The sequence below is a fragment of the Rhinolophus hipposideros genome (assembly GCF_964194185.1).
Source record: "Rhinolophus hipposideros genome assembly, chromosome: 11".
Lineage (NCBI taxonomy): Eukaryota > Metazoa > Chordata > Mammalia > Chiroptera > Rhinolophidae > Rhinolophus > Rhinolophus hipposideros.
In genome coordinates, this window is record NC_138057.1 from 71047214 (window position 1) to 71073487 (window position 26274).

At 44.3% G+C, this 26274-nt stretch overlaps 1 protein-coding gene across 2 annotated transcripts in view; it reads right to left on the minus strand.

The window, feature by feature from the left end:
• Positions 1-26274, minus strand: part of CDK5RAP2 (CDK5 regulatory subunit associated protein 2) — a 170626-nt gene that overhangs the window by 117914 nt on the left and 26438 nt on the right. For both annotated transcript variants that reach the window (XM_081065527.1, XM_081065526.1), the window contains exons 5-12: positions 24849-24925; positions 18603-18726; positions 15692-15846; positions 11234-11396; positions 10032-10085; positions 9053-9172; positions 7515-7607; positions 63-281 (exon numbers count right to left, since the gene is read on the minus strand). In XM_081065527.1, the coding sequence (XP_080921653.1) occupies positions 63-281; positions 7515-7607; positions 9053-9172; positions 10032-10085; positions 11234-11396; positions 15692-15846; positions 18603-18726; positions 24849-24925 (1005 nt within the window). The remainder of the gene's footprint in view (positions 1-62; positions 282-7514; positions 7608-9052; positions 9173-10031; positions 10086-11233; positions 11397-15691; positions 15847-18602; positions 18727-24848; positions 24926-26274) is intronic.

Sequence of the window (26274 nt, forward strand, 5' to 3'; positions counted from 1 at the left end):
CAGCCAAACAGCCCAGCCCACAGCACTGTCCGCTATGTCAGGAGAGAAGGAGGGTTGCTCACGTGGATGGTGCAATCTCCTCTGCTCTTTTCATGACGGGCTGCCTCCAGCTCCTTCTCTAGTCTCTCCTTCTCCTGCCGCAAGTCACTCAGCTCCTGGGTGACCTTCTTCATGTTGCTGCGCAGTCTGTGGTTCTCTGCACCCTTGGCGAGGTTCTCTGAGCGCAGCTCTCCCAAAAGGGCTGCCTTTTCTAGCAGAGCAGTCTTGTAATCTTCAGACTTCTAGAGGAGGAGAGAAACAGAGGAGACAGTGGATTTTCACGGTTCTTGAAACAAACCAAATAACCTGTGCTCCTGTTTTATGCGGGGGGTGGGAGGTTAACAGAAACAACATCCAGGACCCAAAGCACAAACAATATGAAGATTTTGAAATAACTCAGGGTAATGTTTATGTTGTAATGTTGATGTTAGCGGCGGTGGGGAGGCAACAATTATGATAAGAAATATAGATTTTTTAAGACTAGAAGGAAAAGCACAGAATGTCAACAGTAACTATCCTTCGTGGGGTGGGACTACAGTTGACTTTTTTCCTTCACTACTCTGTATTTTCAAATGTTCTAAGATTGGTGAGCATGTAACTTTTATAAGGTTTAAAAACAACAACAATTTTAAAACCGCAGAATAAAGAGCTTCATTTGAAAAGCAGAGATGGGTTCAAACACTGGCAATGTTCACCTACATTAGAATGACTGGAAGTCAGGGTCACCTGGGGAAAAAGAAGTGGTCAGCATGGTAGTCCGATGGCCACCTCAAGAGGCTATAAATTCTGCTGAGTCTGAGGGGTGACTGTGCCAAGCAGCACATCTTTATTTCATGAACAAAGTTTACTAGAGAAAATACATACGATGTTATACAAGATGTTATAACTCTCACCAATAATCAAAAAGAACAAATTAAAACAAGCTTTCATGTAACAAGTGAGATTGTTTTACTGAGACTATCTAGTGATGGCGAGTGTATTGTGAAATGGCACAATTAATACTCACTTTTCAAGAACTGTCCAAGCACCTAGAAGCCAGGAAATATGCTGGCAGGAATGTAAATTGATGTAACTCCTGGTGGACAGATTATATATATATATATATGAAGTATGTGTGTATTGTATAAACATGTTCACACTCATCCCAAAAATTCCATTCCTAGGATTCAATCTCAGGGGAAGAACTCAAAATATGCGAGGGAGAGTCTTGTACACAAAGTCATTCATCATGGAATTACTTAGAACAATAAAAAATAAGAAACAACCTAAATGTGCAAGAATATGAAAATGGATAAGTAAAATATGATAAAGCTACACAATGAAATCTTAAAACTATTTATAAAGAGTTGAGAACATGGGAATATTTCTACATCACAATGTCATAGGAAAAATAGAAAGACCAAATTGTAAATGATCTACAAAACAAAATTCATGCATAGAAGAAAGCCTAGAAGGAAAAATATCAAAAGGTTAATAGTAGTTAGGTGATTTCCTGGTTTCCCTTTTTGTCCGTCTTTCCAGTCTTCTGAAAATAAAAAAGTTTGAAACATATCTACTACTTATAATCAGGAGAAAATAACACTTATATTTTTAAAATCTGTTCTTTCAATTATACTTAGGCTCAAGGTTAAAAATTCAAAGGGAACACTTGGGCTGTCAAGGTCACAACTTAGACGGCGGGGTAAAGCGACTGGTTCCAACTTCTTGGTCTTTCCAGGAAATCCATCTTCGCCATCACTGCCAGGTATGTCTTAGTTGTTCAGGAAAGTGGGCTACAAGCTAGTTCATCTGGAGATGGAAGGGCTCTGCTCTTCCTGAGCCCCCTACAGCCCAGCCATCTGGTCCCATGTTTCCCCAACTGCTATTTAAGACACAGCAACAGAAACTTCATAGGTTTCATAGAAGCTTCGGTTTTAGTTTCCCTTAAAATTAAAAAAATATATAAACGAGTGGAAAACCTACGTTATAGGCCCCAAAAAAGTATGAGGCAGTGCTTATTTAAATAAACTCAAAAAATAAAAGAAAATAAACAATGACTGGGCAAATGCTCATCTTGAGAAATTTTCAGTTACCTTTTATTAAAGCACTGATTATATAAGGTGTGATCAAGTAATGCAGTGAATGTTTAAATTAAAGAATGTATTACAATAAAGACATTGCCATGAATCCCCCTCAAAATACTCCCCCTCTCTTCGAACACACTTATCCCTCGTTCTTGCCACTTTCTGAAGCAGTTCTGGAAATCCTCTTTCGTGTCTTCAGTTGCGATGTCCTGAATCATTCTGACTTTGGGGAAGAGCCAGAAGTCACACGGTGCCAGATCCAGTGAATAAGGTGGAGAAGGACACACCGTAATGTTTTTATTTGACAGAAATTGCCATACCAGAAGCGATGTGTGACACAGAGCGTTGTCATGATGGAGGATAATTTCCGGCACACTTTAAAACACACTTTGTCTCAACCATAGCTCACACCCGACTGACTGCACCGAACAAGTTCAAACTTACCACACACTGTTACTAAGGTTCGATGCACCGCTTCCCGTATTTAAGATCCCTGCCTTTCTGTTGGATGGCACTCGGCAGCAGCATTCACTGTGTATTTTGATCACAACGGAAAGGTTCCATGCCACACATGGCTTCTGGTACAACAATTTCTGTCAAATAAAAATATTACGGTGTGTCCTCATCTACCTTATTCACCGGATCTGGCACCATGCGACTTCTGGCTCTTCCCCAAAGTTAAACTGACGATATGTAAATGTTTTGAATCGATTCAGGACATCAAGGCAGCCACGACAGTGCAACTAAAGACACTCACAAAAGAGGGCTTCCAGAACTGCTTCAGAAAGCGGCAAGATCCATGGGATAAGTGTGTTCAAAGTGAGGGGGAGTATTTTGAGGGGGATTAATGGCTATGTGTCTTTTACTGTAATAATTTTTTTTAATTTAAATATTCACCATATTTTTTATCATACCTTGTATATGTGGAGCTAAAGCAGGCATTTTTACACACATTAATCTCCATTTCTCATACCAACCCTATCAAGTGCACACATCACTATCCTCTTTAAGTAACTGAGATAACTGTAGAATCACACGTGGCAGATTTCTGTCTGGCCTTCACCCTTTATGTGATAGCTCGTGTAACTGCAGCTGAGAACTGTTAAACGGCTAGCCTCTCATCAGACCAACGTGATTAAGTCCGGAATTCAAATGACTCCAGAGCCTGTGCTCTTTCCACTGGCATTGCCCGTTCCAGTGCAGATTCCAATTAATACCAATAAACGACCAAGAATTAAAACAAGAACTAAATTCAGGGGTGGATAGCTAGAGACAGGAACGTAAGTTAGGAGCTCGTTAAACACAGAACAGCAATGGTTATTATTAAAATAAGTTATTATAAAGTGATGAAAGTTCTGTGGGATCATCACATAAATATTGATGGCAAAGACTCTAAAAATCCAAGCTCAAAGAATTCAAATTCATACATTCTATTCCCTTCATAAAAAACTCTTTCCATATTAAATTTTCCTGAAATGGCACTTGGAAAAACTTTGGAGAGTTTTTTACCTTTTCCTGCCTGACACCCTGTTTTTTGAATTCCATCTCATCAGTTAAGTGCTTATCAATGGTGTCAATCATTTGGCCCCATTAGACACTGTCAGAAACTGAAGGCCAAATATAATATTGAACAAATCACTCTTCCCCACAGTGCAGAAAGGAGTTTAATAAAAACAGGGTCAGAAAGCTCCGAGTTCAAAAACCAGTTCCTGCTGTATGACTGAGGAGAAGTTAAATTCGCTGAAGTTCAGTTTCCTTACCTGTGAAAGTAACAATCTCTATTTCACAGGGCTGCTGTGAAGATTAAATATGATACACAAAGTTCCATTTCAGTGGGTGCGGGAAAAGATAAACCTAGCTCAGCTTTTCCATCACTTACTCCATTATCTTTCATTTCCAACTGAAAGATCACACAGTTTCCACAAACTAAAGTCTATGTGTATCATTAGTAGAGAATATGAAAAACAGGCCAAAGAAACTGCTACATTTTTATGCCAGAAGATATACCACCCAACATAAGGATGAGTTAACTTTTGTTGAGATATAACCTGTGCCCAGATACTTTCTTGTTTAATCCTTGTAAGGATTGCGCGACATCAGTGTGATTATGCGGACATTACAATGAGCAAGCAGGATGGAGAGCTCAGATATCTTGTCCAAGGTTACACAGTTAGTGAACAGCAGAGTCAGGATTCAAATCCATGTCCCGATCATGTTCTTCCTAGTAAAAATCATATGGTACATAAACACAATGGACTAAAGGCACCTGTTTAAAGGTTGTTTTAAAACCCCAAATACATATATACACATACACACACACACACACACACACACTCACACACACACACACACACACACACACACACACACACACGAGTGCAGGCCACACTGCTGAAATCCGAGTAAGGTCAATGGCGTGCAACACTGTCAATTGTCCAGGTGGTGACTGGACTACAGTTACACGAGCTGTCACATAAAGGGTGAAGGCCGTAAAGAAACCTACCACATGTGATTCTACAGTTATCTCAAAATAAAAGTTAAAAAAAAAGAGAGAGAGAGAGAGAGAGATTGGGTAGATCTATATACGCTGCCATGGCAAGAATGTTAGATGGGAAAAGAAAGATTATAGAACAAAATACATATCATAATCCTATTTCATTTTTCAAAGGTTATCGGTATATACGAGTATGTATAAATATGCATTAAAAGAGTCAAGGTACTAGGAGTGAACATATTTAGATGTGAGTTTATTGGTAATTTTTATCAACCTTTTTCCACTATTTTAATTATTTATAAATTTCCCACAAGGTGCAATTTTCCTCCTGGGCCAGGAGGAAAGGAAGAATAATGTCATTTCCAATTTGAAAACACATTTTTTAAACAGATAAAGAAATACACATTTTTCAATGGGTGCAGCCAGTCCCAGAATCACACCTTTGACTGGAACTCACGTCTCTACACTGTGGCCTCTGCTCCAAGAGTCGCAATATTACTTGCTGTTGCTTCAGCATCAGGCTTGAGGCCCACCCTGTGAGCTCTGGCTATTTTACTCATGCTGCAATTCGTTGAAATCAGATGATATCCCAAAAAGGTCCCAATCAATCCGTGAGAGAAAATGCGTATTCAAGTGTCTGTGCAACATGGAAACTACATACACCTCATAATGAAATAACCAGTATAATCACCCTGAGTGCACTGATTCACACAATCAGAATAGTGGAAAAAACAGACTTTGCAGTCAGACTCGAGTTCAAGTCCCAGCAACCTGTCAAACCGGTAAACACACCACCTCCGTGGATAAGGATTAAATGAGCGCTGTCAGGAGAGCCAACCAGGCACGTAAAACCTGAGGCGTTTCAACATTTCCCGATCTCTGTGCACGGCAAGACAAAAAACCCGGCCAACACTGTGCATGACAGAACCTCAAAAATCATTCTGAAAGTCTTTCGACTACGATTGAGGGTTAGGAAATTAATACATGTACGTATAAATCTGGGTAACATTTAAATGTGTGAGCCTACTTACTTTCCTTGAAGGTCCAACATAAGTAAAATCACAACACTTATAAGGATGTCTGATCTGCTTATCAATTGCCACCATATACAAGGTGTGATCAAAAATACAGTAAATATTTAAATAAAAAAATGTATTACCGTAAAAGACACATTGCCATTAATCCCTCTCAAAATATTCCTCCTTGCTTCAAACGCACTCATCCCATCATTCTTTCTGAAGCAGTTCTGGAAGTACTCTTTCATGAGTGTCTTCAGTTGAGCTGTCATGACTGCCTTGATATCCTAAATCATTTTGACTTTGGGGAAGAGCCAGGAGTCTCATGGTGCCAGATCTGGTGAATAAGGTAGATGAGGACACACCGTAATGTTTTTATTTGACAGAAACTGCTGTACCTGAAGCGATGTGTAACATGGAGTGTTGTCATGATGGAGGATGAAGTAAAGACACTCATGAAAGAGGACTTCCAGAACTACTTCAGAAAGTGGCAAGAATGATGGGATGAGTGTGTTCGAAGCAAGGGGCAGTATTCTGAGGGAGATTAATGGCAATGTGTCTTTTGCTGTAATAATTTTTTTTTATTTAAACACTTACCATATCTGCTGATCACACCAATATTTTTTTGTCAAGCAATAAGAAATATGAATGGCTTTCCTAAAACTTCAGCTTTGAAAGCTTGTTATATAAAAACTATAAAAAACTATAATCTCAGCTTCATTTCATCAACCACTGTCAACATGGTGGAGAAGGCAAGTCTGAGATTCCAGAGCAGAGATTTTTCTATACTTCTAGTGCACCAGTATTTAAACCAAATGACTTCAATTATTCTTACCAGGACCCAAAGTTCTGCAAAAAGCGTGGGATATGAATCTTAGGAATCAAACAATCTCAAATTAGATTCCACTTCTAACTCCTACTTTATCGCTAAAAACAACGTGGGTGGCGGTGTGCAAGGGGAGAGCTTGAGGCAACGTGGACTCACTCAGAGGATGGAGTTTTATTCAGTTATTAGTAACAGGTACACACTGTACAGGTAAACTGGAAACATGAGAAGAAAACATTAAAATAATTAAAAACAGAATTACAATTAGCAAGAGAGTAAAAAGGAAGGGGATGACCAGCAGGAGTCCTTGCAGGACAACACTGGAGGAAGAAAAGAGAAAAAGCAGGTCAAATCATCAAGGCCTGGAACAGACACCTGACAGGGACAGGCAGGACTGAAAAGCCAGGTGAGGGGACCTGGGGGATGACAGGTGAGATTAGCTCTAGGGTCAAAGCCTCGTCTATCTCCTACCACTTGTGTGACCCTGAGCACGCTACCTGAGTCTCCGAACCTGGACGTCCAGAGCAGTAGGAAGATGTTAATGATAGCGCCTGCCTCACAGAGCTGGTGTGCAGATTCATGGAGCGCAACCATGGAGCACACTTAGCACAGGGCTTGGCACGCCGTACAAGTTCAATAAATTGCCGGCTGCTATTATGAGCAATTACTACATTTAATCCTGGCCCTGTCACTTGCTAGCTGTATGACAGTAAATTACGCTGCATACCCTCACTGAGCTTCAAAAACGGCCCAAATACAAGGGGGATAAATACCTTCCCCACAGGGTGGTGACAAATAAATAACATAATCCACACACTTGCTCAGTCTGCTATTGGCACAGAGTAAACAGCATCAAGAGGTAGCTGTCATCATTACCAATATTATTATCATTATCATATAGAGGAGAGGGCTGGAGAAACACCCAAATCTGCTAGAGAATTTCCTTAAACTAAACTGAGCTGGTTCTATTACTGAAGACCACTCAGTTTTCCTTGGTCCCTTTCAGCTGCGAAGTCCTGACCCCATCAGGCGTACAGATCAAAGAGACAACGACTTCCCCCAAAGTGAACACTTACCTGGAATTTCTGGGTCTGTGCTTTCTGGCGGGCCTCTCTGGCTTTCGCAAAGGCAGCATTGAGCTCTTCGATTTCAGAGTTAAGTTCTTCAACCTGGGTGAAAAAAAGGACTGGCAGCCAAGTAGGCAACTGGGCTCCCCCTATCTCCGCACAGTCCAAATGCTTTTCCTGCTAAACTGAGTAGTGCTTATAATCAAGGGCTTTGTAGTGAGAAAAGCCTGAAGTCAGAAAAGTGGGATTTCTAGTTTGGCTGTTTACTAGCTGGATGGCTTCAGGCACAGAACTTCCTTAATCTCTTTGACTCCATTCCTCAACTATAAAATGAGGATACCACCACTCATCCGACCGCAGCACTGCTGGGTTCAATGAGATAACATGCAGTGATGCTAAAACAATGCCTGGTTTGTACTGCAGCTACTCCATTACTGTAATTACTATCCGCATGGATGACCCACCCAACTAGCCGGGCTATTCCCAGAATTCCTCATCTTCTAGTGATCTTCTAGTGACCTAGATGGCTGGAGACAGCCATCGACTACTGTGGTCACGCCCTGGCCTCTGCCACCCAAGCAGCGAAACATGATGAGTCCCCTACCACGGGATGGCGCCTTGCCACCTCGCCAGCTTTTCTCTCTCCTCACTCAAGTTCAGACCTTGATGTTTGACAATCTCAAACTGCTTTTGGTTCCACAAAAACATACTGCGCTCTTTCCCAACTGAAGGCCCTGACCCATGTCCTCCCCTCTGTACACCATGGCCTCCCTTCCCAACGAACTCCTACTCATCCTTTAAAATTCGGCTCAGACACTTTCTCCTCAAAGCACCCTCCCCCCAATACACACCCTAATCTGGATTAGGTCCCCTTCGCTCCCCATCCACAGTCCCTGCACTTCCCTCAGTCACACCTTCACTCTGTCTTCCCCATTAGGTTTGCGGGCAGAGCTGGGTTTTCTTCTGTTTCTGTGCCTTGCACTGTTACTGAGACACAACAGATTGCTATACCAATGATTAGAAAACAGCATGGACCGATCAGCCACCACCATGGATCCCAACAACCCAAGTAGCTATCTGACTGATTCACAGTCATGGCTTTGCCCCCTACCCCATACAACCTCCTTTATCTCAATTTTCTGTGGTCATGCATTGTCCAATATGGCAGCCATCAGCCACCTGTGGCTCCTGGGCACTTATGTGGTTAGTCTGACTTGAGATGTGCTGTAAGCATATCTGAACTTCAGATTTTTAAAAACGTTAAATTTCGCATATCTATATTATCAAAGTTAACTTCACTGCTCCTTTTCACTTTGTTTAATGTGCCGAGGAGAAAATTTAAAATTACGTATGGACCTCACATATTGGACAGTGCTGGATTAGACACTCCAAATGAACTTCTCGTTGACGAAAGGATCTGTGTCCCACTTCCTTTAGTCATCTCAGCTCTTTCATCAACTTTTTAGCTAAAGCTAAACTTCAGGGTTGGGCAAGTCTGTTACAGAAGCTAATAAAGAAAAATCTCACTGGAGGTCTGTCAGACATACCTCTTTTTCCTTTGACTTTAATGCCATGGTTAGACCCTGAATGGCTTTATCCCTCTTTAAACTATTTTTCTTTTCCGTAGCAATTTCTCTTTCCTTCTCTCTCAGGTCCTCCTGAAGTGCCTAAATTAGATTAGAAAAAGATTCTCTAAGTTGATGTGTTCCGGCCAAACTGCACTGTACATATATCTTTAAGAGCACACTCAACTGCAGTTATTCTATCTTACTCCTGTCAACCTGTGATTAATGTTTGCAAGTAGAGCCGAACGTCGTGGCATCAGCTCCGAGTTACTGTTACCGCTCACGGCAACGGGGCTGGGTGAAAGGAAGGGGATCAGATCAGTTAAGACGATGACAGCTATTCCTATGGGAAGGACTCCAACACGTTCTAGAATTTGAATACAGTCACATCAGAGTCTTTGAAACCATACCAGTTTATTTGGGGGAAATAACAGATCATTAATTTCATTCCTTAATGCTACAAAAGCTAGCAGAGAATTTGATTTGATGGAGACTGAACATATACATTTATAGTCTGAGTTCATTTCTAAAGATAATCTCCGCTGCCTCCCTCACACGCTGCTGTGAGGATCAAATGAGATAACGGACATGAAAGCACTTTCGAAGCTGGCAGGCTCTATACAAAAGCTGATTGCTGTGGCTAAGGGGCCATGGAGCAATGGCTCTGGAATCAGGCTGGCAAGGCTGAATCCGTGCTATACCTCTTCCGAGCTACGTGACCTTGCGTAAAGGACCTTACCTCTCTGAGCCTCACGTGTCACACCCGCAAAATGGGAACGCCTACTTCACAGAGTTATTGCAAAGAGGAGAAACCCTCTCTACAGTGCTGAAAGCATGACTGGCAGACAGTTGCATTCAATGAATGACAGCTATAGTCACACAGAATTATCTATTGTACTTGGAATAAGCAAGGGACAAGAAAAAATCTTCAGTACATTTTTTTAAAACTGTATCAACATACCTGGATCCTCTCTTCAAAGCGATTTCTTTCCTCCTGGTGCTTCATTTGTACAGCCTAAGAAAAGGCATTAATTGGTGCCCAGAACAGACCCACAATCCAATAGCTTCTCCAGAACTATCAGAATGAGCACCTCACTTACTTACTGTCCCCCAGTGCTGTAGAATGCATGAAAACAAGTGTCTACTCCTCTCTGAGTCACCCGAAGTCCCACCCGAGGGAAGACATATGTAAAGACGAGCAAACCACATTGGCTAGTCCCCAGCCCCACACGGAGTAAACCAAGGCCTACTAAAGGACAGAGCCTAGGAAGCAGAAAGAGGTTAAAAGAAGCCGGAGACGAAGGCTGATTATAGCCAAAAACTAACTGATGAGGCTGAAGAATTCACTGCTGTGTCAGGGCCAAAGGAGACCCCACTCCGTAAAGAAATCAAGACTTATGAGCATCTAGAGCATCCCCTCATGTGAATATACCACACGCAGCAGCCCCCCGTGGTCCAACAAGAATGGGAGGGTCTCGCCTAGGCCTACCTGCACTTCTAGGTCCTGGCCCCCCCTCTTCAAAAGAGCTTGCATGGAGGCCGCCTATGTGGGAAAGGGTCGGGGGGGCGGGGGGTGTTGGAGTCGGTACTAATAACCCACCTCTTGGAGACAGAAAATATAACAACTCCCCTGAGCTGAGCCTGTTTCTAAACTGGACGAAGAACCATGACCTCTACCTCGCAAGGTAGCCAGGATTAAATGAGGTGGCCAGCTCAACCCCTTTGTATGCTGGTAAGCCCAATCCAGATGAGTTTCCTGCCCCCACTGCCTCTGACCTTTCCTGACGTTTCAGACCAAAGTTGGCCTTACGCCTGCCTCTAACCACGAAAGGTCAAACGGATAAGTACCACCATTTTCCCCTAAGAAAACTCAAAGGATGAAAACAAAGTCCCCGGGCAACAACAAATTAACACATAGTAAAACAGAGACAAGCAGGTATGCACTGTGTTTTTAACCAACTCGATCAAAACATGAGGCTGAAAGGGGAAAAATATGCCACGGGCCCCTGACAAGGAAGGTTTCTGCTAATTCCTTAGCTGACAGGAAGCTAATATTTAGAAGCAGACTGTGTGTGAGCCGTGGGGACTGAACGTGCATTCCACTTCCCATTGAAGAGTCTGGTCTGCTAATTAAAGTCCCCCCTTCATGTCCTGTCACCTCACCTCGGTTTCTCTCTCCTTTTCTTCTCGCAGAGCAGCAGAAAGTCCTTGGAGCTCTCCAGATGACACATTCTCATCAAGAGATGCCATCTGAGATTTCTCTTCTTTAAGGCACTGAATTAAAGCTTCTTTGCTCTTCAAAGACAGCTTCAACTCCTCAATCAGTCTAAAAGAGAACAAAATTTAAATATTAATTCTAAGCTGTTTTCTTAGCTCAGTGGAGCCAGAGGAGGTAGGAAATGGGGCTAGACACCTTCAAAGTAGACCTTTCCAATGACTAAACATAAACAGAATCGCATTTTGCAGGTCAGAGACGAAGGGACATTAACTGTCCCTCACCTCCAGCCTGGCCCTGGTCGATCCATCCTCTGAGCTGCCAGTCTATGGTCTCACTGAGTCATACCCCTGCTCAGGATGTCAACAGCCCCCAACACCAACATCTGTGGGTTACTATTTTATTTTTTGGCCAAGAATCTACTCTTCAAAAAAAATGTGGCACTGAAGGCTAAACAAACATGACCAATAACGCAGAACTATTCCGGTAAGTATGAAAAAACAGAGATCATCTCTCCAAGGCTTCTCAGGGCAAAGTTTAAAGTTTAAAATATACTGACTTTCAAGATACAGGCCAAACTCCTTGGCAAAGCATTCAAAGACCAAGTAGATCAGAGGCCCTGCTGACAGCTGCAGCTTCATGTCTCACAGGAAGCCCTCACCCGCTCCACTGCCATTCAGGAGCCACAAGTCCAGCTCTCTCCAAAAGCCAGGCTATTCTGTGCCTCTAGACCTTTGTTCACACAAATCCCTGTACCTAGAATGTCCTTCACAACTCTACCCCCACCTCCACCTGATGAACACCCATCATCCTTCCCGATTAGTTAGGCATTATTCTCCTCCAGGAAGCTGTGCCAACCGACACCCCCAAAGCCCCCTTCAGGTAGAGGTGAACACATCTTTCTCAGGGCCACCAAACCATCCCTGTCAGCTGTTCCCTGACAACGGGCAAGTTATTTAGGCTCTCTGAGTCTGCATTTCCTCAGCTATAAAATGGGGAGAGCCTGCTTATGTGGAATGGAGATAAGCTATTTTAAATGGCCCTACACAGCTCCAGGCATATGGCAGAACTCAACAAATTGACAGTTGCTATTATTATTATTTTTTTAACATTCAATAATTAGCCTTTTGAGAAAGGCCCCTAAGAAGAGTGAGTCTAGCTAAGCCTAAAAAGGTTTGGAAGTCTGAGAGCGCTTCCCTGGCTCCCTGGCTCCCTAGGTGAAGGCGAGGAGTGAGCTTTTAGCAATTAAGGCAACTGGAAATGCACTGAGCCATGGTCTGAATATTTGTGTCCCCCAAAATTCACATATTGAAATCCTAACCCCCAAAAGGGATGGTATTAGGAGATGGGGGTCTTTGGAAGGAGATGGGGTCACGAGGGTGGAACGCTCAGGAGTGGGTAGTGCCTTATAAATGAAGGTCCAGCGAGACCCCTTGAGCCTTCTGCCAGGTGGGGCTACGATGAGAAAGAGGGCCTGAAAGAGGGGCCTCACCTGACCACACTGGCACCCTGATCTCGGACTTCCAGCATCTAGAACTGTAAGAAATAAATTTTTATTGTTTATAAGCGACCCAGCCTGTGGTGTTTCGTTACAGCACCCCAAACGGACTAAGAATTGGATATACAGGATACGATCAGCACCAGCACAATGCCCCCCAAAATTTGGAAAGATGAGTAAGAGTGCCCTTTAGGGGTCAACTCTGAAATCACACAATCAACTGGAGAGATAAAAAGTCACCAAACTATATACTTCAACCAGATGTGTTGTGCTGTAAGTAACTTACACCTCAATAAAACTGATTTTTTCTTTTGTTACCTTAAAGCAAGTTCTAGACAGGGATGGAAATGAGTGGGGCAGGCCTGTGGGGACTAGGCTGGGCTGGAACCCAGGCCCCCCTGAGGGGGCAGCCGCAATCCAGTGAGACCACAGCCCAGTCCTGCCACACCTTCCAGGTTTTCAAGAGAAGCTGGAAATCCAGACTTTTACATGAAATTGGGTTTTTTAAAAAATACTAATAACTAGTTCAAACTTTTAGAAACACTGTGTGAGTCAAATAAAATCTGTCAGCCATATTTGACCTGCAGAATGTCAACTGCCTTAAAGATATAGACAGCTTTCAGGTCCAATTGCAGGAAATCAAGTGCTAAAGCACGTACTTCGAGAGCATGGTGGGAGCCCTGCCCAGAGGCGAGTCCATCTGTGTGACAGACCTGGATTCACCACACCCGGGCACGGCCAAGGACCCTTACTCCAATTCTGTGCTTAGCAACTCACCTTCTGACCTGGATTTAACTTCCGAGGCAGGCCTGCCTTCAGGGAGGGGACACACTATCCTACCCTGGTCTCAGGAGTGTGCCACCACAGAGGGCCACGCGCCAAGCAAGGAGAAACCCAGAGCTGGTACCTGGCTGCTGCACTGGTCTCTGGGAGTATGGCTGAGGCACACCTACCCGAGACAGACACATTTGCAGTACTGACAAATCAGGTTTTGGCGCCTATCCAGCCAGACCTACGGGAAGCCCCAAGAAGACAGAGCCTTTAACAAAGCCTGGCCTGACCACCCACATCCATGGAGACCCCCCACTGCCTAGGCCACAGTAAGTACTCAATAAGCACTAAGCCTTCCCAAAGTCCCTCTTCCAAAGAGATGAGAAGCCAAGCTTAGGCAGCACGTGCTGAACAGGGACCACTGTCCTCCCCGATTACCTTGAAATGTGCCAGGCTGCACACCTTTATGTGTGCTGCTCCCTCGGCGTGACAAGACTTCCTCACTCAACTCCCAGCACTGCTCCTCTGATAAGCCTTCTCTGCCTCATGCCCACGCAAAGCCAATCACTCCCTTGCTTCTGTCACAGCCCAGAACCAATGAAGACCTTTTTTACCTCTGTCCCCTTCCCACCCGGGAGCTCCATGTAAGGAAGACAGTGCTCATTCCTGCAGTGCTGGCACCCAAGCCAAGGTTTGCTCAGTACTTGGGTAAGGAAGGAATCCATGTACCCAAGGACCTCCTGGACTCTGCTCTTAGATGCCCACAATCCGTCAACCCAATATCTCTCAACTAAAAGCTCATCTTCCCACCCCCTCCACCCCAAAACATCCCTTTCTCCCTTTTTGTCCCCAAACACAGCAAACTGCACTACCATCCCACAGTTGCTCAGGCTCAATTCTTGCCTGGGTGAGGGGTATCACTACAGCCTTTCCCTTCAGCCCTCAATCCAATCAGCCACCAAGCCCTCCAAGCCAACATGTCGATTCTACCTTCTAACTCCCTCTCTTATCCTAGTTCGGTCACTTCAGCCCTGGTCACCATCATCTCCTCTGGGCTTCTGCATTCCACCCGGCCCCAGGGCCAATCCATCCTCCAGGAGGCAGACAGAGAGATCTCTCTCAATTTCCATCTGCCGCTGTCATTCTCCACCCTCTCCCTCCCCCTCTCCCCCAGCTGCCAACTCTTCAGTGGTTTCTCACATGCCCTGAGGACAAAACCCAAACTCTTCAACAAGACTCAGGAGACTTGTCTCAGGTTCTCTCTCCTCATCTTTTCCCACTTCCCTTCCAGAAAACGATACTCTGCCAGCTATATATTTCTCAGCTCCTTGATCATGCAGGGTGTCCTTTTGCCTCTAGATTTTCGCACATAAAGTTCCCAAAGCCTGGAAAACACTTTCTTCCTCCTTACCCTAGTACTTCCTCTAGGAAGCTTTTGTTACTCCCTCTAGATTGAGTTAGGTAAATATATTCTGTCAGCCCTGAATTCAGCCCATCCAGCCGTTATCACACTGTTCCTGCCCTTGACTCCTTCCACCCACCTACATGATGAGCTTCAAGAGTCCACACGGTCTACCCAGTTCCACCCCTTGACGATCCAAGAGCTCTGTACTTGGTCTACACTGTTTTGGCCCCTTGCTCTATATGAATATGGGCCCTCAGCCTGCAATAGAAGATATGATGGAAAACAGGTCACACAAAATTCACTAGCATTTATTGTGGGGATGTAGTCACTTACTGTTCCCTTTGGGAAGATCCAAGAGAGAAATTTCTGACAATGTCAAGTAAAACTGGGCTTCTTCTGAGTTTTATCTTGTTTTATCTTGTGAGCAAGTTGAATTTATGTCCACCAGGATGGTTTTTCTCTTTTTCCTTTGGCTGCCAGGAAGCTTATAGCCAAAACTGAATGCCAAATTTAGTACCTGAGTAGAAATTTCCAGCATGAATTTCTGTCTACTAACTCTATCCTCATATCACTATCCCGTTCCTTTTCCTTTCATCCTGATTTTAACCCTCGTTTTTCTCACTGTGGGGAAAAAGTAGAAAATGGAGGGGGGGAAAGGAAGAAAGGAAACAATTCCTCCCCCAAGCTGGCAGATAAATGACTGTCAGAGCATCCCAGGGACAAAAGCCAGACCTGTCTTTCTCCTCCAGGACCCGAACCACGTCCAAGTCCCCCTCGTGCATCTTCTTTATCTCTGAAAGCTGGTTTTCCAAGCTCAATCGAAGAGCTTTCTCCGTTTCTGTCCCTGCAAAGGCCTTTTCCAGTTCTGCTTGGGCGGCTTTCACATCCTAGAGTTAAATTAAATGCATTTGATGCAATTTTTCAATACAATTGGGAACATTTTGAAAGGAAATTGGATTAAAATATAAATATTTATGACTTTTTCTCCGGCACATTTCCCCTCCCTGAATTGCACTATACATGGGGAGAATCGGTAATAAATACATTTGCCAGCCATCTTTCCCTCTTGTATCCTGAAAAGTAATAGGCATTTCCAATGGAAAGGACTCTGTAAGAACTGTTTTGGTTTTGAAAAATCAGATCAATATTTACAGCTCAATGAGAACAAGGAAAAATGTGCCTCTCAATACCTAAACATTCATAAATTCCAAAGAGTCACCATAATCTCCATACAAATGCATCACACACCCCACCACCCCCTCACTGCTTTTTTTTTTTTTTTAAGATAATGACTACACAATTCTAAAGTACATATTTTACATCTCCAAAGTGATTGAGGTGGTGAAAAACTCTATGTTCTTTCTGAGAGCTAGCTCCCAGAATCCAATAAGTAAATTATCTAAATCACAAAGGCCGTGCCTGTGTTAGGTAAAAAGGCTCTGGGGCTCCTGAAAGCGACCTGGGAATACACAGGAATGTCCGACTACCTCTGATTACATCACAAAAATAAAAGTCAATCAGAACAGGGTTCAGAACCCAGCTCTCCCAATTATTTGCTATGTGACCTTGGGTAGTCATTTAACCTTTCTGAGCCGCAACTGCCCAACCTGGCATAAAATAGGGAACCACTGGTTAACCAGTGGTTACCAGAGGGTAACCACCATCCCATCAGAGCTGTGAGACTCTGTCAAATGCCTGCCGCATCAAGGAAGCTCGAAAAATGTTGGCTTCCTTCCACCCTTCCCCTCTAATGCCTCTCCCACCACTGTCTCCCCAAGAAGCTTGCCTGTCAATCTCTGGAGAGGTGGTAAAAAATCATTCCCCAGTATCCTGAGACAATGAACACCATTTACTGAGTGCCTACTCAATGCCAGGCTTTGCAAGGAGCTCTATTTATATTACCTTTGAATCCTCACTCAACCCTAAAGGGATACATACAAACTGATATACAGACTAGAGCCCTGAAGGCAGGCTCTGCAGCCAGACTGTCAGGTACTCACTGCCTGTGTCACCCTGAGCCAGTGACTTGGCCTCTCTGGGCCAGTGTCATCACACGTTTTTCTTTTGGAAGGATGATAAAAGTATTTACCTCCTCAGTCTGCTGAAGGGATTAACTAAGCCAATGTATGTAAAAAGCTGAGAAGGGTACCTCACGTGGTAAGCCCTGATAAACTCTTAGCACCACGGCTGCTACTATAATTACTACTGCAAAGCAGGGATCACTAGCTTCATTTTACAGGTGAAGAAGCAGAGGCTCAGGGAAGGCAAACGCTTTTCCAAGGTAACAAAGCTAGTTAAGTGACAGAGCCGGGATTCAACCCAGTACTGTCCGTTATGCTGGCACCCCAAAACATTGGGAAGCACTTACTGGGGAAAATAAGATGAATGAACCAATAGGTTAAGTCTCTTAAAAGTCTCACAATCATCTTAACTAAAATTCAGAACTTGGGCTCCGAAGACCCTTCTTTTGGTTCCCACTCTATCACTTATGACCATGGCTAAGTTTGTCACCCTCTCTGAGCCTGTTTGCTCATCTGTACTGTGGACCGAGTATCTACTCAACCCCACGAGGCTGATACACAGTGAATGTGAACATCATGGCGGTAAGCTGCAAAACAGTACAAATGTATCCTCTTTTTGCAACCAGAAGAGCTTTTCGGTGCTATTTCTCCTTATACCTGCTAAGAACCAGGGTTTCAGGTCGAGAAAGACAGATGAAACAACAGACTTGAAAGACCAAAAACTAAGTACTTAGCTTAAGTGATACTAGCTTTAAATGGAGGAAAACTTTGTAACACCCAGGAGATAGGATTTCCTAACCGAGAAACATCCTGACTCCCGACGGTCGCACAGAGCACCTGAGAATCAGCAGGAGCTACACACAGTGGCCTCTGTTTCCGAGCTTAGCTAATGGTCGGGGAGTCACTTCCCCTCTCTGGACCTCAGTTTCCTCTTCTATAAAATAAAGGGACTAAACTAAATAAGAAGAGTGGTGTTGTAGCAAGAACACGGGCTTTAAAGTCAGGAGTCTGAAGTTTAATCCAGGATTAAGTGAAATGAGCAGGACAGAAAAAAATCAAGAACCATGACTTTACTCACAGGTAGGATTATAAAACCGAAAGCAACAAATGAACAAGACAGACAAACAAAAACTCATAGACACAGACAATAGTTTAGTGGTTACCAGAGGGTAAGGGAGAAGGAGGGTGGTAGAAGACGGTAAAGGGGGTCAAACATATGGTGATGGAAGGAGATGCGACTCTGGGTGGGGAACATACAATGTGATGTACAGAGGATGTATCAGAAATGTACCCTTGAAATCTACATAATTTTACTAACCAATGTCATCCCAATACATTAAATAAAAATAATTAAAAAAAACAAAACGAAACTTGGACTAGTTTTTATTTCTCTCCGTACTTCAGTGTCCTCACCTACAGGAATGAGACAAACCTGCCAGGTATCAGAGTATGAATTCTATATGAAAAGTGCCCAGAATGGGGCTGGATCCAAGAGATGCTCAATAAGGGTGGCTCTTGTTTCTGCTGAAACCCTGACAGTTTATGAAAAGAGGAACGCAAGTCTGCCCATTCCGTTATCAACCCGCTGTAAGAAACAGCCCCCTCAGGGTTTCCAGACTTGCCTGTTGTAGAAGAAATATTCTTTGGGTCAGGAGATCTTCGACCTGCTGCACCTTCTTCTGCGCGTCCTCTTTCACCCGCCGGACTTCAGAGCTGCGCCCTTCAGCGAGGCTTTCAACTGCTTTGCTGCACACAGAGGCATTAGGGCGACAGTCAGGTGGGGATTTCAGTTGCCCCAAGGGACAAGGAATATGTGTTAGTCACTTCTCCCACAGACCAGCTTCTTTTTTGTTTTAATAAATATTTGCAGTTCAAACTAAAACTGATCATACAATATATAAATGTATCAAATCAACACCTTAACTTACACGTTATATGTCAATTTTATGTCAATAAAAACCATATATATTATTAAAAAACAAAGAAAAGAAAAAAGAATCATCTATAATTTTATCACTCGGGATAGCTAAGTTAACATTTTAGTATACAGCCTTTCAGATATGTTCTACGAAAATAGAGCCATACAGTATGTATCTGTGACCTGATTTTATTGCTTAACACAACTATAAACATCCTTTTGTATCAGTAAATATAAATCTGTATCATAATTTTAAAGGCTACATATTAATTCACTACATGAAATATACTGCAACATATTAAATCAATCCTATTTTAAAACATTTAAATTGTTCCTGATTTTACACATTCGTCCAATAATACTTACTCATATAAAACTCTGAGAACAGTACAAAGTATTCAATAAATGTCAGTGTTGTTGTTTATTACTATAAGCAATGTTACCATGACAGCATCCTCATAGGTATACTATCCAGTGGTTTAGGGTCAATCCTTAGAAAGGGAATTACTGGGTCAAAGTGCTAAGTACTCTTTTAAGACTTTTTAAACAACTATTACCAAATTTCCCACCAGGAAACTCCCAACAACGTATACCTCTTCACCAGGGGTAGGGAAAGGAAGGAAGCTGGTTTGACAAACCAATGTGCAAAGGAACAGTATGCACCAAAAATAAACCTGAGGGATTAAGGATTTGTATGCTTCCTCTTCTGCCAACTGGAGGGGAAAGTCCTGTAAATAAATACAGCACAACCATCTGTGTGAGCAACAACTATCACTTAGGGTATGAGGCGAGACCGTGCAAGCAGCCCACCCTGGTGCTGCTCTAACATAAAATGCAGTTCCCAGCGCATGGCACCACGGACCGTTCTCTCTCCGCTTGACAAGCAGTGCTGGGGATGGGACACCAAAATCAGACATAGGAAGGACCACGAGCACTGCCGCCTTTCATTCTGGCTCTCCCCAGGAGAAAAACCGCGTCGGACATGAATCTGCGAGACATGTACTCAGAGCGGTTCCCATCAGATCTCTCAAACGACTGTGGGTTTCCATAAGGCAGGATAATATAAAGGAAATGGCTCCACCTAAAGCTGGTTTCTCAGAAGAGCTGCAGCAGAACAAATCCATTCACCACCAGCCGCCCATGCCCTACTTTAGGGGCATCTCAGACTTTTCCAACCAACAGCCATGTGACCAGACGTGCACATGGACAGGCCATGAGAATTCCTGACTGAGAACAATGGAAAGTCAAGAGAGCCACAGTTGCTGTCCAAGTCTCAGACATGAGCCGCCTGCAAATAAAGACTTTATTCACATCTTATTTCCTTTCACCAATGAGCCTTCAGAAGGCCCCAGTGTCATGATATCATTTTAATGGAATTCAATGTGAACAATTGGAAAGAAAGAACATGGGCTCTGAAGCTGAACAGATCTGCTTCCAAATTTTGACTCTATTATGTCCTCAGTGTGACTCTGGGTAAATTACCTCGTACACCTCAGTTTCCTCATTTGAAAAATGAGATGATGACCGCGTAGAAGGAATGTGGTAACACGAACACATGTGGTGGCCATAGCACGGTGCCCCTTTCTCTATGATCTGAGTGCTGCAATGCCAGCCTGTTGTCCCTGAGGCCACTGCAGCGCTGGCCCCTGCTGAGATGCTCTGAGGCGCTTAATCCACCCTCTGCTGGTGTCTGAGCTGAGAACGGATCATCCGCTGGCCACAACTCAGGCCACCACGGCCACTTCCTGATTAACGCCATGCAATGTCCTGAGCCCCCATTCCCCAGCTCATTTCTTGATCAGAACTGTATGGAATTCGCAGGGATTCACAATCATTCCTGTCACTCCTCGAGGCATTACATATGGCTGCAAGAATTCTGGACTGGAAGCTTTCCCTGCATGAGCCTTAGATACAGGATTTTTCCAGTCCTGGATTTCCTCTTACCACCCTTGGTTCACAGGGCTTTACTGAGCCCCCTGTAGAAAATGGCTCGCTCTCTACCCCATCCCCGCCCTTCCGTCCTCACCCCGCCTCACAACCCAGCAAATGCAAATACACCATCTCCCTCAGACCAGCCCAGATAGAAACCTGATGTTTCATAGTCGGCATCACGTGCATTGTCAGGACCCTGACTACAATTTTTAACAAGTACTGGTATATTCAGTTTGTTTGCATTTTAGTTATACCGATAAAATATACGCCCAATAATAAATGTTCCAACTTTTCATTTATCATCTTTGTATCACTTTACATTTACTGTAGCAATAAAATTTATACTCAGCAGTATGGTGCAAGTTTCCCCTACTAATAGAATTATCGTTTTTGTTTGTTTTAAAGCTACAGAGATAAAATTTACTCCCGACAATATGTCTGCTTTTGTTTTTAATGTCCCCTTATGGTAACTGATAAACAAAACGATGGGAAGCCAGTGAACATATATGTTTACTTCACAGCAAGGCCGAGTGGGCTCCAGAGCCAGACCAGCCCCAGCTCTGTTACCAACTTGGGCAAGTTCCCCCACATCTCTGAGCCTCAGTTTTTTCTTCGCTCAAATGGGACTACTGGCTGCCTCACATAACAGCTATAAAATCAAATGCAATAAAGCATGGCAAGTGCCAGCCAGGCACAGGGTTTGGGGCAAAGAACGGTCTCAATAAATGTCAGTTCCCTCCCTCTACCCTTTCTTTCCTTATAGAATTCAAGCCAACAGACGGGACAGACGGCAAGACCCAAAGAGAGAAAAGGTTGAAAAAAGCTGATCTGATCCAGTTTTCCACCCGACACAAAAAAAGAGCCTTCTATAAACACCACCCTCGCTTCTCTTTTTAACCATCAACATTTCCTCTTGATTCTTTCCATTCTAATTATAGTTCTTTAGGGAGAAGCAGGGGATGTTCCTGTATCTCCTGCCCACCCTCCCTCCGCCCGCCTGCAAAAAAGAACCACAATACTCCAAAAGGGAGTTGAGGGCATTCATAAAAAGCTATTTTTCCATCAACAAGTATGCACCCCCACATATTGCTAGGTGCTAGGCAATCGGAGGGAAAGGGAAAGGCACATTTTGGGGGTGTGGGGCAGACAGTGTGTATATCCCGTGGCAGGGAATACACACAAAGACCCCATGAAGTAGGAACAGATGAGAAGACAGGCTCGGAGGCCACAGACCTACCTGCTGGTAGAGTCAGCCCAGGGTCCCTGCCCTTTCCACTGGCCCCGTACTCCAGTAAAGGAGAAGAGAGACTCTTGGTCTTAAAAGATGTATAGTCATGTTGGAGAAATGAGAAACACACATGAAAATTTAAAAATATGAAACCTAATGCTGGGTCAGACGTCACAGACTTGAGTTCTAATCCCAGCTCTGATCTTTCTGGCTGAATGGTTTTAGTTACGACCCTACCCCACTCTGGGACTAAATTCCCTCCAGTCTAAAATGACGACTTGACTCTCAAGGTAATGATGGAATGCAAATAGATGTGAAAGTGTATTATAAGCTGAAAAGTGCTACACACATATGGGATTGCCATTATAGGCCAGAGAAGTTTCTGGAGACGGACGTGGGCTAAGGCAGCCATGTGTGATTCAGCGTGAGCCTTTCTGTAGGGTAGACAACAAGAAAGGCATTCAGGCTCAGAATGGATGGGAAGGGGAAAGAGTTCTGTCAGGGCAAAATGAGAACAGCAGGAGCAAGAACATTTTCAGTATCTGTGAGCAGTATTTTAGGATAAAAAGTTGGAAAGAAAGCTGGAGCAGCTAAGTCATTGTGAAATTCTTAAACCACGCTCATGACCTTCACCCCTCGCCTAGGAGTCATCCTCGATGTCTCCCATCCAGCCATTACCAAGACCTGTGAATTTTGCTTCCGAAAGGTCTTTCCAATCCACCCACCCATCCATCTCTGCCACTCACCTCTCACCTGAACTATTGGACTAGCCTCCTAGCTGGTCTCCCTGCTTCCTCCACAAGACATTTCCCACTCAGCATCCAGACCTTTTAAAAAACAAAACTCTGATTCTGTCAATTGCTTAAAACCCGTAACTGCTTCCTCTTTCATCTTAGGATAAATACCAAAACGTCTAGTGAGGCCGCAAGACTCTGTAAGATGAGGCCAAGCCCCCTAGACTTCTCCCATTTCCTCAGACCTGCACACCCCCTTCCCTTGAACACTTTTCACCATGTTTTCACCTGGTTAATTCTTACTTCCCCTCAGATCTCATCTCAAATGCTACCTCCTCGGGGTTACCTTCCCTGGTCTAGATGGGTATTTATGGAGCTACTCCCACTGCTATAAACTCTCACAGCTCCCTTTATTTTTCTCAGGGCTCTTCTCCCAGTTTGTACTGATATATTTATTATTGCAAGTGTTTTATCACCATCACCCCACAGGATGTAAGCCCCATGAGCCTGTGTGATGACATTGCTTCCCCAGGAACTTAGCCTAGAGCAGCCCCAGGAGCAGCTGCTTAATAAATATTTTCTGAATAAATTGAGAAGTCAGGTCAGACCCATCAGGGCCTTGACCACTCGTTTGGCTGTTTGGGGAGTCTGTGCACACACACATGTGCACGCGGCCCTGCGTGCTGTCCTGAGGCGTCCCATGGCCTCTGGGAGTCTGGGTTTCCACAGTACATTCCTAACTGAAAACAAGTCCTAACCAAGACCTGCAGCAGGCAGGGTGCTGAGGACTGACACTCAGGCCTGGGAAAGTAGGCATGACTCCCTGCCTAGAGATTGACGGACAATGCGCTTCCAAAAAATCAAAAACTACAACAAAAAACAAAAACTAATTAATGTGGTTTATTCATTCCTTCAGCCACTCACTCAGAAACTAGCCCGTGTGCAAGGTCGAGCCTGGGACTGGGCACCTCTGGTCTCCTCAAAGCCCACAGCTGCTGGCCCTGCGGCCCAGAGCAGGGCAGCTGCACCCCAAGCCAAAGGCTCCTGGTCCTGATCCTGGTCCCACAGGCAGCGGGAGCTCTACCGCCACGACAGATGAAGCAATTCCACATGAGCCTTCAGCCAGACCCTTGGTGGCTCGGCCCCAGACAGTCTTACTCCACTCCCACCAAGCAAGCCCAGCCCACTTTGGTGTCCCCACGGCCCCCACAAACACCCTCTATCACTGCGGGTCCCTTACACTTTATTGGCAGTCTCTGATGAGCTCCTGAGGTAAGCGAACGTCTCTTTGCAAATCCTCAATGGGCGACACAATAATTACATAACACATGTTGACAAATGAACGAATGAATAAACCACTGAGTCACAGGCTAGGTTCTCTGAATTGTGCTTGCTGTTCGATAAATATTTTAAATTAACTGATTCATTAAAACACTAGTTTTCAAATGTTCTTTAAGCAAAACAGATAGAAAAAGGAGCTCCTTTGGCTGAAGCGCCACCTTCAGCCCCTGCCTCATCCAGGGGTTCCTCAGGGCTCCTTTAAGCCCCCAGTGCTTTTACAGCAATGAACGAAGCTACTAAGCTCATCGGGATGCATGTCACAAATACATTGCTGGGGAAAGGGGCCAGACACAAAAGGGCGCATGCACAGTGGGTGATTCCATTTCTATAAAGTTCAAAACCAGGCAGAACTAGCACTGGTGACACCAAGGGTCGGCACAGTGGTTATCTCTGTGGGGGGAGGGTAAGGCCTGGGTGCACAGAGGGGACATCCTGGGGGCTGGTGACGTCTGGTGTCTGAGCTGGGCAGCGGCCCCAAAGATGTGTTTCTAAGTGAAAATTCATCCCGCCAACGCAGATCTGTTCCTGTCCTGTAAGTATGCTACACTTTAAGTGTTGAAAAATAACAAAAACAAAATCCCCTTGGGGTCCTCAGAGCTCAGCGGGGGAACAACTGGCTTAGAAAACACAAGGTTCTATGTTACTGACCCACTCGCCGCCACCATCAGAGCCCCTGGGCAACCCGCCAGCTTGTAAGCGGGTGACAGGTACTCACGAGGCTTTGATGAGCAGTCGTTCTCTCTCTTGGAGCTCCCACTTCAGACTTTCTACTTCCACCTTGAGCTCGATGTTCTTCCAGACAAGATTAGGAAAGAAAAGAAACTGTGTGAAATACAGAACATACGGATGTCTACCATGGGGAAACCACTTTTGGGGTGGACTAACTCCGTGATGCTTGTAGTAGGCGGACGTTATTTTCGAAACCTCGTTAGCCTCAGGGCACAGGGAAAAGGGAATTATTAAACACTGGTGGTCTCAAAAGAAAGCCCCAGATTTCTCAAGACTCGGAACAATTATGTAAATTTACCAAGCTTCTAACAGCCAGAGCATTCAAACATCGAGGCATAAATGTCATACAAGAGAGAGAGGCTGATTTAAAAATTGTTAGCCCGCCACCAAGCAGATCTGCAAGCAATTCTGCAGTTTGCTTTTGCCGTTCCACAGCAATTACTTCTGGTTGTTTACCATCATGCATGTGCTGGTTGCAGCAGTGGGAAAATGTTACAGCTTAAAAACAAATTAAACATGTGGATGAATAAGTGGGAAGCCTCATTTCATTTCAACGTAAGATTTCAGGGAACTCACAAAAGAGACAGCCACACAGAGCAAGCTCTATAAGGGATACCAAAATGTTCTCCACCCATCTTCCTCTTAACTGACTGGAATGGAGTCACGCGTGGGCCTGGGCTTTTAACTCCCATGAGAATCCAAAGACAGAACGTTTGGCACACAGATCGCAATGTGAGACAGCGGGCAGTGGTGGGCTTCTCCGACCAGCCCCCAGATGCATCCCAAACAGAATGTTGGATAAATTTTTCTAGTAGAAACAGGGGTCTGGCTGCCTACCTTGCAGAGAACTGCTATAAATCCACGATTTCCTTGAAATCTTGCCCCTTTTTTATTTCAGTAATTCATGCTAATTTTACATTCTATTCCATAATACGTATGTATCATTTTAAATAAAAATAACATTCCCAGTAAAATTGACAGTCTTGGAGGACATGCCTCCCTCCTTTCAACCAAGAAGCCCTTGGGGAACAAGTACCCCAGGGTGAGAAGTCAGCCAGAATAGAAAGGTCACGAGCTTGGGACCAGAAGGACATGGGTTCAAATTCTGCCTCCACTCTTTACCAGGCAGAAGCCATAGTAAGTCAGTGGATGCTGATTTATTCATTCTTTCAGTTCACAGACATTTACAGTCGGCTGTGACAGGCCAAGCACTGAGTACCCTGGTAAACAAGGCAGATACAGGCCCTGCCTCCACGCCGGCATAGAGCAGAAGACTGGGTACGTGACCCTGAAACTGTCCTCAGGAGCGCAAGTCCAGGAGGTGAGAAAGCAAGGGTTCTCCTTTCCTATGCCCCAAGTGGCAAATGAAAAACATAACACCCCCCTAACACGGGGGATTTGGGGACTAAATG